The sequence below is a fragment of the Melanerpes formicivorus genome, unplaced genomic scaffold (assembly GCF_026170545.1).
Source record: "Melanerpes formicivorus ecotype bairdi unplaced genomic scaffold, bMelFor1.0.p_v2 SCAF_12, whole genome shotgun sequence".
NCBI classification, from domain to species: domain Eukaryota; kingdom Metazoa; phylum Chordata; class Aves; order Piciformes; family Picidae; genus Melanerpes; species Melanerpes formicivorus.
The window spans coordinates 5,131,366-5,146,346 of NW_027142364.1; the positions used below are offsets into that span (position 1 = coordinate 5,131,366).

General features: G+C 38.5%; 1 protein-coding gene across 5 annotated transcripts in view; it reads left to right on the top strand.

Annotated features, from left to right (window-relative positions):
- The window catches only part of NAALADL2 (N-acetylated alpha-linked acidic dipeptidase like 2), a 519,424-nt gene that overhangs the window by 405,755 nt on the left and 98,688 nt on the right, over positions 1-14,981 (top strand). For all 5 annotated transcript variants that reach the window (XM_068145027.1, XM_068145026.1, XM_068145030.1 and 2 more), the window contains one exon: positions 9,766-9,912. In XM_068145027.1, the coding sequence (XP_068001128.1) occupies positions 9,766-9,912 (147 nt within the window). The remainder of the gene's footprint in view (positions 1-9,765; positions 9,913-14,981) is intronic.

Sequence of the window (14,981 nt, forward strand, 5' to 3'; positions counted from 1 at the left end):
GTTTGAATGATACATCCCAAAATGAGTAACGTGGCAGAACCTGATCATCACAGAGTTAGACTACACTTAAATGGGTTCACAGTCTTTCCATCTCTATGTATTATGAGAATGCCTTTAGGCATTTAAAATGATTTACAAGCCACAGCTATTTCCATTGAGTATAAAATATCAACCATCTTGTCAAATGTCTTCTTGTCAAATCCTAATCTTTTCCCCTGCTTAAGCAGTGTTTTGATATTAGCAATAAGTGTTACTACAGCACAAAACATTAAGGAAGCCATGCAGTTCTGATCAAGCTGAAATTTATCAGAGTTTTATGCTAAAACTAGTTCATAGACCTGGTGAGGTTGCAAAAGCCCTTCAGGATCATCAATTCATTTGCTCTTTGTTAAGGCTAGGTTTCAAGGGATCTCAGCATGTATGTGACAACTAACACTTACCAATGTTCCTGCTACTGAATACCTGGAAGAAAATACTACCATATTACCTGCAGGAAAGTACTACTTTTTACATAATCAAACCCCAGTTTGATTTCATCCTTTAATTGCTCAAACAGCATGCTCAAAACTAGTTTACATAACAAATTAGATCTAAAAATATAAGCTCTGAATGAAAACAGCAATCGTTGTGAGTGTGTTCAGAGCTGGGTGTGGAGACAGTTTGCCTCTGTTAATATGGCATTTTGTTTGCTGGGTGTTCATTGTAATGAAATACAATCTTAAACTGTTTTCTGGATTTTACCCCAAGTAGTACACTGAATATTGAGGCTGAGCCTGTGGTCTTTAAAGTTGTTTTACCTGAGATGCCTGAGAGCTTGTTTGCTTTTATCTGTGCTGATGAAACAAATTATGGGAGAAGTGTTGATGCAGTACATCTGGTTGATGAGTCTAAAAGTCCTGGAGTAAGAGGATGCTTTGGAGAAACACAGCTACCATAGCTATGGTCTCTAATTTCTTAATTAGTTTTGTTAAATCTTCTAACTCTTTATTTTTAAGATGCTGAGATGTTTGGAATTGCTGATGGCATTCCAGTTGCAGTCTTGCCACTGATATAATTTATGGTATGAAATTTTACCTCTAAATATTTGTTCATTCTGAAGTTCTCTTATCAGATGGGAGCATACCTGCTTGATTTTTATCTCCCTTAGAAAAGCCATTAAAATTCCTAGGAGTTTTTACTGGTTGTTGGCAAGAAGTATATCTGAGTTAATGAGGCATATGACTTCAGTTTAGGTATAGAAAGGATAAATGGAATTCAGTGTCATATACAAAGCATCAGGAATCAGAGACTGTCACTAGATAAAGTTAAATAAATAAAAAAGTCCAGTAAAGGAAATTAAATTTACTATATAATATATATATATATATATATATATATTACTTCCTTGCTTTTGTATTTATCAGTTTAATGTAAACTTTGCATCTAAAATGTGGTTCGGTCCCAGGAGGTCCCATTAGCCAGATATGGGTTGGTCTCTTCTCCCAGGTGGCCAGCACCAGAACAAGAGGACACAGTCTCAAGCTGTACCAGGGGAGGTTTAGGCTGGATGTTAGGAATTTCTTCATAGAAAAAGCCATTGGCCATTGGAATGTGCTACCCAGGGAGGTGGTGGAGTCACCATCACTGGAGGTGTTTAGGAAGAGACTTGATGGGGTGCTTGGTGCCATGGTTTAGTTGATCAGACAGTGTTGGATGATAGGTTAGACTGGATGATCTCAAAGGTATTTTCTAGCCTGCTTAATTCTATTCTATTCTATTTAATGTCTATTTAGTTGGCTTGCTCTGTGATGTTGAGTCCATCATCAGTAAATTTGCTGATGACACCAAGCTGGGGGCAGGAGTTGATCTGCTGGAGGGTAGAGAGGCTCTGCAGAGGGACCTCAACAGGCTGGACAGATGGGCAGAGTCCAACAGCATGAGACTGAACACATCCAAATGCTGGGTTCTGCACATTGGCCACAACAACCCCATGCAGAGGTACAGGCTAGGGTCAGAGTGGCTGGAGAGCGGCCAGCCAGAGAGGGACCTGGGGGTGCTGGTTGATGGTCAGCTGAACATGAGCCTGCAGTGTGCCCAGGCAGCCAGGAGGGCCAATGGCATCCTGGCCTGCATCAGGAACAGTGTGGCCAGCAGGAACAGGGAGGTCATTCTGCCCCTGTACACTGCACTGGTTAGGCCGCACCACGAGTACTGTGTCCAGTTCTGGGCCCCTCAGATTAGGAAAGATGTTGACTTGCTGGAGCGTGTCCAGAGAAGGGCAATGCAGTTGGTGAGGGGTTTGGAAGACAAGCCCTATGAGGAAAGACTGAGGGAGCTGAGATTGCTCAGCCTGGAGAAGAGGAGACTCAGGGATGACCTTATCACTCTCTACAACTACCTGAAGGGAGGTTGTAGACAGGCGGATGATGGTCTCTTCTCCCAGGCAACCAGCACCAGAACAAGAGGACGCGGTCTCAGTCTGCGCCAGGGGAGGTTTAGGTTGGATGTTAGGAAGAAGTTCTATACAGAGAGAGTGATTGCCCATTGGAATGGGCTGCCTGGGGAGGTGGTGGAGTCACCGTCATTGGAGGTTTTCAGGAGGAGACTTGATGGGGTGTTTGGTGCCATGGGTTAGCTGTTTGGGTGGGTTGAATTGGTTGATGGGTTGGACGCGATGATCTTGAAGGTCTCTTCCAACCTGGTTTGGTTTATTCTAAATGGTTTATTCTGAATAGTTGGGCAAGACTGAAATATTAGATCCATTGCTTTTTAGTTGGTTTGAAAAATACTTTGAGGTCTATAGGGGAAAGTGCTGTGTTAAATTTCCCTAAGAATTTTATAACCAGCTGATTTGCATGGATAGTAATGTGCATGCTCAATTAACAAAGACAGAGAACAGAGCACGTTGTTTATAGCTAAACCAGATAAATCAGATGGGAATCTGAATCAATACAATTCCTAGAAACTCCATGATTATTTTTTTTCTTTCTTTTTCTGTTTAATTTGGTAGTCATGGCAAGGAAATATCTACTAACATTTTAAGAGAGCTGTCAGACTTTCTCTCTCTAATGATTTATTTCTCAGAATGTAGCAGATTTTATGAATGAGAGACATATACTTGTGCTTTGTAGCTTCTCTGTCCTTTCCCACCTGTTGATGGTGATGTAGCATAACACATTGGCAGTAATAAAGATACCACACTGTTGCTTTCTGCATTTTTATATGGTCTGTGATTAATTTAATAAATTATGCAGTTCTTTGTTTAATTTTGCTTCATCTAGATGATCTTATCATCCTTCAGCGTCTTAAATGCCTTTGCCTTGCACCAGTTGCTCACACAGGTGGTGATTCAGCTCAAGAAATAGAGATTGATTATTCATGAAGCATAAGCTTCCTTGCTGTAGTTCTGAGCTGGGATCACTGACACATTGTAGGCATAATTGGTGGTTCTTTATTTGCCCTGTTTGAAAATACTTAGACATTTTAACCCATATTCTAAAAGCTGCTAAGTCTTTATTTCATCTGTAGTCATATGAAGGAAGGAAGGTAACCTGAATTAACTGACAGACATGCATCTCTAGGTGGAAGGTGAAGTGCAAAAATGACCAATTGGTTTGTTTTTGGTTTTTTTTTTTTAAATACATAGGCTTTTATTTGTACCAGGATCTTAACACTGCAGCAAAATGCACTTCGGAGTCTTTGGCTCTAATTCATCCTAGGAAAAGGTCTGCTGTGAAGTACCACTTGATTATACTTTAGGTGTGTCAGATCTATTTATAACATTAACCCAAATTAAATGCATTTAATGGGCCATATGGTACTCTTCATTTTCTCAAATTTGTAATATAAACCTGCAACATGATGCTGAAAACCAAAATGAACTCCAGAGAAATAAAATTATTCAATTACAAATAGCATGTGCATCCTTGCACTGACATGAACCCCTCCTTCATTACTGTCTAACCACATGGCTTGGTTTCCTTCCAGTCTAAAGGGAGGGCTCAATTGATACAGTGGAGACCATCCTCACCAACCAAGTGATCTATATAGTGCTACTGTGTGTGTTTTACTCTAAGATTAACCAGCTGAAGAAATGTAGTTTGCCTCCTCTGCAATAGGGAGTTACTTCTTACAGAGTGCATTGCTGATCATGTATTCTAGATGCATTTTTAAAAGAGTTTTTTTTTTTTATCCTACATAAAAGCTAACATTTAAAGGATCATTAAGTAGGACCTGACTGCAACTGGTGAAGTAATGCACAGCAATTGAACTTTTTTTTTTTTCCAGACTGGGAAGTCGCAAATTGTTTTTTGAGTATATGCAAGGAAAGATTCTGTAGATTATCAGAATTAAAATTAATCAAATTGTGAAGTTAGAAATAAGGTTTGTTTGTTTTTTTTTCTTGTAAATGACACCATTTTAGATTTAAACTTGCAATAAGAGCAGATCAGATGTTGAGGGGAGAAAAAAAAAATAGGCAAGGGAAAGCAGAATGCCGAAGTGATGAACCGTTGCTATTACATGATGATTGACATATTATTTGGCATTGGAGAACTTCAAAATGCTTTTAAATCCCATGTTTCTGGACATATGCATTAGTGCAATCTTCTCCCTCACCCCTGTCAATTCTATGGCCCACATCCCTTAGTAGCCTTTTACTTAGAAGTGACCTTCATTTCCTAGCAGCAGTAATTTTTTCAGTCAGTCTCATCTGTTCTGATTGATGCCTACTTGACTTGCAGTAAGGATCAGGCATTCAGCTGCCAAGCGTGGAAGCTGTCCTGCTTGTCATAAACTGCAGTTACAGTATTGGGACATGATCTTTTCCTGGTTTTCTGAGTGCTGCATCACAGAATCACAAAATGTTAGGGATTGGAGGGGACCTCAAGAGATCATCCAGTCCAACCCCCTGCCAGAGCATGATCACCTACACCAGATCACACAGGAACTCATCCAGGCGGGTTTTGAATATCTCCAGAAGAGGACACTCCACAGCCCCCCTGGGCAGCCTGTTCCAGTGTTCTGTCACCCTCACAGTGAAAATTTTTTTCCTCATGTTTCCATGGAACTTCCTATGCCTCAATTTCCACCCATTGCCCCTTGTCCTGTCGCCCATCATTGAGAAGAACCTGGCTCCATCCTCTTGGCACTCACCATTTACATCTTTATAAACATTAATGAGGTCACCCCTCAGTCTGCTGTTCTCCATATTGAAATAAAATTGATGCAGTGCTTGTACATTTTGGTAGGAGATTGTTTCACAGGATACAAGAGCAGTATTTCCAGATGGACTTTAATGTTAATTTCTGTGTCACAAACAGTAGTGTCTTCTGTGCTGAAGGATCACACTAGGATGGCTCTCTTAGGTAAGGATGATGGGAAAGTGTTATTAGTTGTAGCATATTATAATTCTTTAAGTCCACTAATTTGGAGAAATATTTAATTTGCCCCAGGGGTGGAAATACGCCGCTGAGTAAATAGAGACAGGAATAAAGGTTTGGTTGAGAAGTTGTGAGGTTCTTTCCAGGTGACCAGGATGTCCAACGGATTCATGAAGAGCTTGCACCGCACAAGAGTGACCTCTGCATCGCTGAGAGGTTCCATTAGATGAGGGAAGAAGAACTGGAATGGTCTGACACTTGAGCCTGAATGAGAGACTGTTTGGGTGGACACTCAGATGAAGATACGGACTTCGCCGAACATGTCATCAGAAGATTTCTGATTTAATGATGTGTTTGGGTGCAAAGATTATGGTATGAAATAAGGGGTGGCATGTTACAGTTTGAGCTGGGTGCCCCCCTGCAATGTTTACTTCCTGTGTCCAGAAGTCCAGCCCAGAGGGATGGACACAGGAAGTTATGTAGTATTTCCTACCACAATTCTTTGCACCACTATAAGATCCAGTGCGGAATCTAGCACTGTCTCTTCTCTTCCTCCTCTGTCAGCCGGTAACTGGGGGAGATGTCTCTTGGCTTTGGGCCTGGCTAGGCCCAAGGCCACGGGGGGATGGGCAGTCTCAGATCTGGCCAGCTGAGGCTAGCCTAGCAGTGGGAGGGGGAAGAAGGAGCCCTGGGGGTCTTGGGTGTACCCTCAGGTGGGGATGGGATCTCTCTGGGTCTGTTTTGGGATTTTTCTTTGTCACTGTGCTTTTGGTTCTCTGTAAATGTTCACTGCTTTCTGTTTAAACTGTCCATCACTTTTGCAATCTGTTTGTCTGTTTATTGTTGCCAGTGGTGGGGAAGAGGGCTGCCTCTAGCCCAGCACAAATGCAAAGCACACTACATGAACTTTGCAGTCATTGTCAAAGACTCGAAGAATGCTGATGTTGTAGAGTCTGCATAACAATAAAAATAGCTTGAAAGAGAACAGTGTCTTGCACATAAAGCCTTCTCTCATATTAGTGCAATATTAAATATTTATTGTTGAACTAGTCATTATCAGGGACTTGTGTGTCAGAACAGTGAAAGCTGAAGAAAGCAGTTAAGCTCTTCAGATGCTAGCACTATTGAAATGAACGTTGCTGTCATCAAAATATAGATCCTATACCATGAAAAATGGTGATGTAAAACCCCAGTATACTTTATCGCATTGTACTCTTAGCCAAATCTGTAAACATTTCATATTTAAACTTTCATGCATAAAACATATTGTGGTGTTGCTATAGAGAGGAAAAAAAAAGTAAGAGCTCTTTTTGAGTAGTTAAAATGGAATGTGGTAAAGCGTTTTCTGAAGGGCAGAGTGCTGGCAAAAAGTCAGGCTTGAGTTTCTGAAAAAGGAAGTTAGCTCTTTTCTGCGTTCCTGGTTTGCTTGCATAAAGGGAGCTGGTGTATATTCAGAATTAAAAGAGTTTACCATCATTTTCTTGTCTTAGAAAGAGGACTAATATCAAAATACTCTGTGTCCTTGCACAATCTATAACCTGGATTACTCTTTGTGAAAACTGATCTGTGTAGTAGATGACAATGACGATTCAGCTTTCTTGATACTTTGTCAAAAAATTTGAGGGGTAGTGAGATGACTTTAATTGAAGATGTATTCATATGTCATTTGTACTGTTGCACTGGTTGATGTCTCACACATTAGATCAAAATTTTTTTTTGCTGTGTGAAATGTTATTTATTGCATGAAACCTTGTTTTCCGTTTCTATTACCCTCTCTCTAATCGGGGTCTCCAGATATAAATTCCACACTTGCACCTCCAGTCAGAGCTTACAATATTCCCTTTCTGAAAATCCCATTGCTAATTCTAGATATGAATACATAGGAGATAATGAAAGGTGGTTCACTTAGGAGAGTAAAAGTTGTGTGAATGCATCCAGGTAGGTTTTGAAAATGTCCAGAGAAGGAAACTCCACAACCTCTCTGGGCAGCCTATTCCAGTGCTCCATCACCCTTACTATAAAGAAGTTTCTCCTCATGTTGAGGTGAAATCTTCTGTGTTCAAACTTGAACCCATTGTTTCTTGTCTTATTACATTAGCCTTGCAGAACTTTGCTGCCATTGTGTTTATTGAGAGTTAGGATCAGGTCTTTTTAGAAAGACAAGATCATTCCATGTGGTATGTGGCTCGCTTATGGCTCATTGACTCTTCAGCTCTGTTTGTCTTTTCTGGTACTGTTTTCCCCAACAGTTCTGTTTGGATTATTTTGGTCATTTAACTTTCTGATTTGTTTTGGTAGATAACTCTGGGATTTTTTGTTCATTTCAGAGATTTTCCTATTGAACCTAAAAGCTGTATTTAACATCATTCAGTAAAGTTTTCAGCATTAAAGGAAGAGCTGACTATTTGTCATTTATGCAACTTGATTAGATGTGTTTGGCAGTATGAGAAAGTTAGGAGATCATGCAGTGTAGTCTACCCTCTACAATAGCACACTGTGTGATATTAAACTACTAAACATCTTACAGTTCTTGAAAGGAGCAATCACTTCAGGATGGATCTTCTGTGAATACACACATGCATAAAATTATAACCATTCCTTTATTTGTGGATGTGTGGTTTTGACTGGGAAGGATTGTAGAAGATCAAGTGCGGTCACTTAAAACCACCTGAAATTAGTATAGAGTTTGGGCTTCTGCTGTTTCTGTGACAGTTTTGGTTTTTAAAAGCAAGCTTACTGACTTTATTGAGACTGTGTGTAGATAGCAGGTGGGTTTTTGTGTCTTCACAATGTGACTGAAACCTCAAGAGTGATATAAAGGGGGAAAGAAACACAGAAACACAAGTTGTAATTAAAAAGATACCTTCAGGTTTAAAAACATATTAAAAAAAACTCAAACCTCTGCAGAGTTTTAACAGCTATGACTTACTGATAACACCTAAAATTAATACTGTATTAATATTAAATGTTACTTACTCTTCTTTCTTACTAAGCCCTGAAGAGCCATAATTTTGTCTGCTGTGAATCGTGTTGCTCCATGGATATCTTTTAAGGGGCTACTACTTACTGGATGTGGACTGCGCATACAGGAGTGATTTTTTTTGTTGTTCTGTTTCTGTTTTGATTGTAAGTCTCAGTCGTTCTGGGCAGACCTTCACTACTGTGATTGCATGTTAAGAATGGTGGAAGCAGAAACGTTTGCTAAAAGAGTGATGTAACCACCTTTAAAAATACTTAGGAAAAGGAAGCTTTTCTGTGAGAATCTGCAGCCCTTATTTATACTGGGTAGCATGCAATCACATTCTTCACAGCACAAAGGTGAAACTGAAACAAAAATTATGCTAATATAAAAGTGGAAGAACACCAAGATTTGTCTCTTTCTACTCTTCAAACATTTTCCTGCTAACCTCGGGAAATTTCATGGGCAGGTTCTGGTGTATTTCAGTGTTAAAAGGGAATTAATCTTACATGGTTCTGTGTAGCAAGCTAGTAATTTAGTGGTTAGGTCTGAAGAAGTTATGGTGTGCTACATAAACTGATAACTGAATGTAAATAATCTCTGGTACTTCAGCTTTTTACCGTTCTTAAAAAGAAGCTTGAGTAGCTTGTATGTTGTAAAAGATGTCGAGAGCCTTTGTGCCTGCTGTTTATTAAGTGTTTAATTACCTGATGTAGTTGCAAATTACATTAGTATGTAGCACCCTTAGACTTGTTTTCTAGTTTTCATCTTATCCTTATTATACTTCTTTTGCTAAGATTTCACCATTGAATATTTTTTGTGAAAGAAATACCAATGTGTCACTGAATAGAATTGTGTTAGGCATTTCACTCAGAAAATGTGTATTTAGGTATCTTCAGCCTTTAATTATGTTTTTCTCTGAACCTCTACAGCTGCAGCAAATTCTTTACATTGCCAGCATATCATAGACCATAGGCATCTTGAATTTTATTATCTGATTCAGCTTTTTGCTGTTAGAGAGTATGCCATTAATTAAATCCTTAGTAGCTATTAAAGATCTCAACATGTGTTTCCAAAAGGCACCGCAATGACCCCTAATCTCCTGCCCAGTATGGGACATTTCAAAGGCTTCTTCTCTTGCCCTACTACCATTTCAATTAGACATGACTTTCATTGTCCTTTGAAAGACTCAGCCATGTTGCAGCATACTCTTAATCCCCTGCTATTTCTGATCCAAATGACCACCCTGTATATCAATAAAAGGTGGAAGGTTTGTAGACTCACTACTAAGTGTGAATGAGCTGATACCAATTTGCACTAGTGTCTGTTCCACCCTGTTCTTAAAATACTCCAACCCAAAGAATCCTGTGTAAATAAGGTATTGGTACAAATTTTTAAGAGTCTGGTTGCAAATAAGTAGAATTTTGGTTTGTGTTTGTTTTTCAGAGCCAGAGCTTGAACTGTGTGGGAAAGACCAGATGTCCAAGATCTAATGTGAGTTCTGTGCAGATACAGGGAGACGCAGATTATTTCATCAACCATCTCGGAGTACCTGCCATGCAGTTTTCTTATGAAGACATCAAAACATCAGAGGTATTTACAAATAAAAATGGACAAACTAAAAATAGCAGAAGAAAATAATTAGCTATTTCGTTACATGATGAGTATGTTGTAGTGGAAAATTATGTCCTGTAAGTGCATTTTTCTTATCTTCGGAGGTTTACCACAGACCTTCAAAGGGACTGACCTTATAAGGGTACAGCATTCAAACAAACAGATGAATGTTTAGAACAAATGAAAAGAAAAAAAAAATAATTGTTAGACATTATGTTAATATTGCTGATAATATTATAGGTTACATATTATCTAACCAAACTTTTCAGACAGCTTTCAAGACAGGAGAGACAAGTTTTTATGTGCATTTTTTTGCCTGCACAGTAAGACAAGACAGCCTTTAAAATGAATTTTACATCCATTTTCATACTGTGGGCAGAATATGACTCTCTAGTGTAAAAATATGTGTGCTTGGTTGGAGTCTTCAGTATACCTCCTTCCTTCTTCAGTCCATTGTCCTCTGCAAGATAAGTTGAGGAAAGCAGTATGTTATGTTGTTGGTAGACCAGGCTGGGACTGGACAAACACAAACTCTTAGGAAGGCTTGTTCTTCCCTAGCCTTCACTACTGTGGGTTGTATTTGCACTTGAACAGCTCACACTTACCCTCAGTTCTTTCAGCTGAGGCTTAGCAAGCCTGGCATTAGTTATTTCAAGATACAGAGGTCATGAGAAAATAGGTGTTTTTTTCCTTGTAAAAAGTGACAATGCATCGACTTCATATTCCTCTCATTTCTCCTCTTGCACTGTGCTTATCTGTGGATGTGCACATCATTCCAAGTTCAATAACCAAACTGAAGCTGAGTTGAAGTGGAATGCTTCCTTGCACTGCATGCTAATATGCTTCTATTTCACAAATGCAAACCAAACCAGAAATATGCCAGATATTGGAGCATTGTTGTCGTGTTGTGGTGTAAATTAAAATAGATTAAGTCAAGAATTTATATAAATAAGGAGACTTCTGATTCTAAGCATCGCTGCACCTATTAGGCAAAGCATTCTATTTCAGGCTAAAGACAAGGCAGAGGCTGTAAAGAAAATGTGAAGGCAGAAGACCTATGAGAGCAATGTTTTTGACAGGCTTGTAGTCCACTGCAAATTTCTGTTGTCACTGAACAGCAATTCCACATAGTTTTCGTTCCACATCTGTGTATATAGGATGTATAGGGCATGAGAAATAATCTGCAAACTTCAGTGTATCGAAATAGTATTTCCTAGCAACATTTGCAATATGAACACTGAAGCTTCCCTTGGCTATTGTCTGTTTAGATCTCACCAAAGTTATTCTTTATGTTCAGTTAACTTTGCAGATGTGCATCTTTGTCTCTCAGAATGACTCAGCAATGTAATTAAAATCATAAACCAAAATATTTTCCTATTTGCTTGCACATGGCACAGCAAATTTATTCTGTGTTGAAAACAGCTTTTGTCTTTCTTGCAAAATAATTTTGATAGGCAGAATCTGCAGTCTTGCAGTTGAAGCTCTGCATCTCAGACCCTAGAGGAACCTGACCTTGTGAGATGTGCTTTATTTGAGAAATAAATCTGCTTAGCAAAATGTGTAAATTTCTATTGGCAAGAGGATGCATTATTTTCTAAAAGTGAAAGTGCACAGACTTGTGATTCTTTGCTATAATTTTGTTGTTTATTGTACTGATTATTAACAGTCCTTTAACACATAGGCTTACTGGCTCTCCTGTGTCTGTCAGACAAGCAGTCTGTTTATTGTTTGCTGTTTCTTGCAGTTATTTCTTGGGGATTCTGTTTGTTATATCAGACATGGATAGTACTTGCAAGGCAGACAGAAATTATTCTGGGTTTTTCAGCCCTACTAATAAGCATTGTAGGAATTCCTCTCATGCAGATTAGTGACTGAAAATAATCTGTTGGGTTGCAGGGAGGGATTTTACTTGTTTCTTTCCAAGCCATTTGGCCTTTAAAACTATGTCTCAGCTATGTCAGCTTCATTGCAAAACAAATTTCAGAAATGGGATGTTTTGACATGCTTTTGAAGGCTATCATTTTGCCAGGTTGGTTTCCTCTGCTGTCTCTTTCTTTCACTGCTGTGATCTACTGAGGAATATACTTGATTCTTTATTTTACCCACCTGTCAGCATGTAGCATCACTTTAAACTGATGGCGTTCCACACTCAAAACCTCTCTGGTTCCAAGTGAAAAAAGCCCAAGACTTGTGCCCAGTAGTCTGCCTATAGAGCAACAGTTATATGTCAGCTTTAGCAATGTATTTCTTACATAGCCAGTATAATGCCAGTCCTTAGAGAGGAGATTGTAAGAGTTTTTCATTGGCAGCAACCTGAGGAGTAAATAAGAGGAAATAAAAGTTGTAAGAGGCAACATTCAGACCAGAAGAGTAAGTAAAACTGTCTTGCTTTAAATTGCCTAATACAGTGAACCACAGCTTCAGGGAGGTTAAATCTGCATGGCAAATGCCTGTGGTCAGGTCAGGTGAGCTAGTAAAATGCATTCTAAGTATTCAGCCATGAAAAATGCAGTGAGTGAAATGCAGCTCATTTATTTGCTAGCAGAAAATATGCAGCATTTTAGTCTGCAAGTAAATTGTAAACCTGGAAGAATTTCTCAAAAAAACAACATTAACCTAATTTCCAAGGATTCTCTTGCAGTTGTTTAAGAAAGCTTTCCTCTCCTCTGAACCTCTGGTGCACTGGCTTCACTACCACATAAGGGTCGCATTCTGCTTTGTAATGTATTAAGAAAAAGACTAATCAGCTTTTTCTAATACTGCAGATTCTCTTCCTCTAAAGAGGAGACATACTATTCAAGTTAAGCATTAGTTTACATCCCAGTGACTATGTAGAATCTCCAGAGAGAGAGTAATGTTATTAGTCCTCACCTCAGTGGAGGATAGTATGAGAAAAATCTTCACTTAGCTTTACATCAGGAGTTAGCATTGTAAAGACCTCGTGAGCTTTGTTAACTCTCTGTGCTGCAGTAAGAGCTAGATACCAATGGAATTACTTATCATAGGATCATCAGAATTAACAAACTGGAGCAAGTGACTAAATTAACTTTTTTTTTCCCGTCTGGACCATTTCTATGCCTTTTTTTTTTTTTTTTTTTGGCAATATATCTTCAAACCAAAGAAATCTATAAGGAGTATAATACATAACTATCCACCACAATGACAGAAATCACGTGCATGTAATGGACAAAGCCAGGATTTTGAGCATCACCTTCTTCCTAATTCTGCTTAGTGTCTTAGATGTCAATTCCTCACCTGTGGTGTTTTTATTTTGTGAACAACATGTCTGAAGCTCAGCTCTTGGTTACTTGATTGTAAATCAGGAATAACCCTGACAACACTGGGTAAGGTGGTGTATGATCTAAAAGCATGTATTCAGTTTCTATCTGAATTCTTTGTTGTTCTTTCTGAATGGATATACATTGGGTGAGTACCTGCGTAATAGAAAATGCTCCTTTATCACTTAATAACTCACCTTGTTTCTCTTTCACACATCTTTTTTTATCCTTTTCTGTTGAATTTTTTTGGGGGGTTGCATCTTTTTGCATTAGCATGTTAATGGACATTCTAGTATTAAATGGTTCATTGCAGTTATCTGATTGATAACTGTTCTTCCATATGGAGTAACTTTTACTATAGACTCAGCTTGACACTTAATGAATGACCTCTACAAAATACAAAGAGAAAAGTGTTAAGAATTATAGAAACTTAGTCCTTACAGCAATGAAAGGCTCATTATTCAAATCCTTGGCCATATTAGCAAAAAAGTAGGTTTAGTCACATTGAACCATTATTTATTAACTAATATGAAGCTTTTTGTATGTGGAGACATGAATGGCAAAGGTGCAAAATACTCCCAGTTACCCTGCTTAACTCAGATTGAGAAGTTGTTTTGTGAAGATAGAATTATTGGTTTCAGAAAATAAATACAATTGATGTATTGCTGAGGCAATGGGTGGAAAATCTGTATGGATCAGAGAACTTGTTGCTCAGATTCTTAGGTTCATTTCTTTGCAATCAAAATCTCTTGAAACTAAAGTCCTTCTACGTGGCCACGCTAAAGTGTTTCAGCCAAGGGTGTCTCCAGCCTTTTCCAAAAGTTGCTTCATATTAATCCTTCCTTTTTTTTTACACTGAATATATTATATAAAAACATAATATTAGGACTCACAGCATGGTCTGGAAAATTCTATTTCCTGTCCCTAGCCATAAGTTTACCTGTTAGAATCAGTGCTTCAGAAGTTTATCCATACCTCATCTCTTACCCTTCTTCTCTTTCCCTTATTTGTCTCCATTATTTCATTAAGCATCATCCTGTGTCATTTTCCCTTTTCTGAGTGAGAAATTGAATGTGCACACTTGCCTATTTTTCTTTCTTAAAAGGGGTCAGAGGAAAGTAGGTTTTAAAAGGTCTGGGTTTGGAAGTAAAGCAGTGGGCTTCTTCACTAAAAACAACCAGCCTCATAGTTACAAGTTAATTTTGATTGTGTCTCAGTGCAGTTTATAGCATAGGTGCTAAAGCACTGGAATGTAAGTGAATCACAGAGAGTGAGAAAAATAGCCATGCTTTGGCTGCCTAATGTTTGGGTACAAGAGAAAATACAGTCTGGATCAGCTACCGTTTCAGTCTGAGATTTGATTGTTTCTTCAGCATTGTAAGTCAAACATTAAACTGTTCAGTGTTTTGAAGCTGTTCTCATCACTTGCCAACTTGAGCTGATACAGGAGTATTTTGAGCTTCTTTACAGGATGGAAATAGACTGTTACTCTACATTTCTATGTCATTGCAGTCAACAATTTCATGAGGAATCTAATTTAATTAATTAATTTTTATTGTAGTTGATTTCTTATCTTACCCACATATAATTCATCCTTCTCAGCGCATCCTATTACATGATGATCCCTATCCTCAGTGGAGGATAGGATGAGAAAAATCTTCACTTAACTTTACATCAAGAGTTAGCATTGTAAAGACCTCGTGAGCTTTTTAACTCTCTGTGCTGCAGTAAGAGCTAGATACCAATGGAATTACTTGATCATAGGATCAT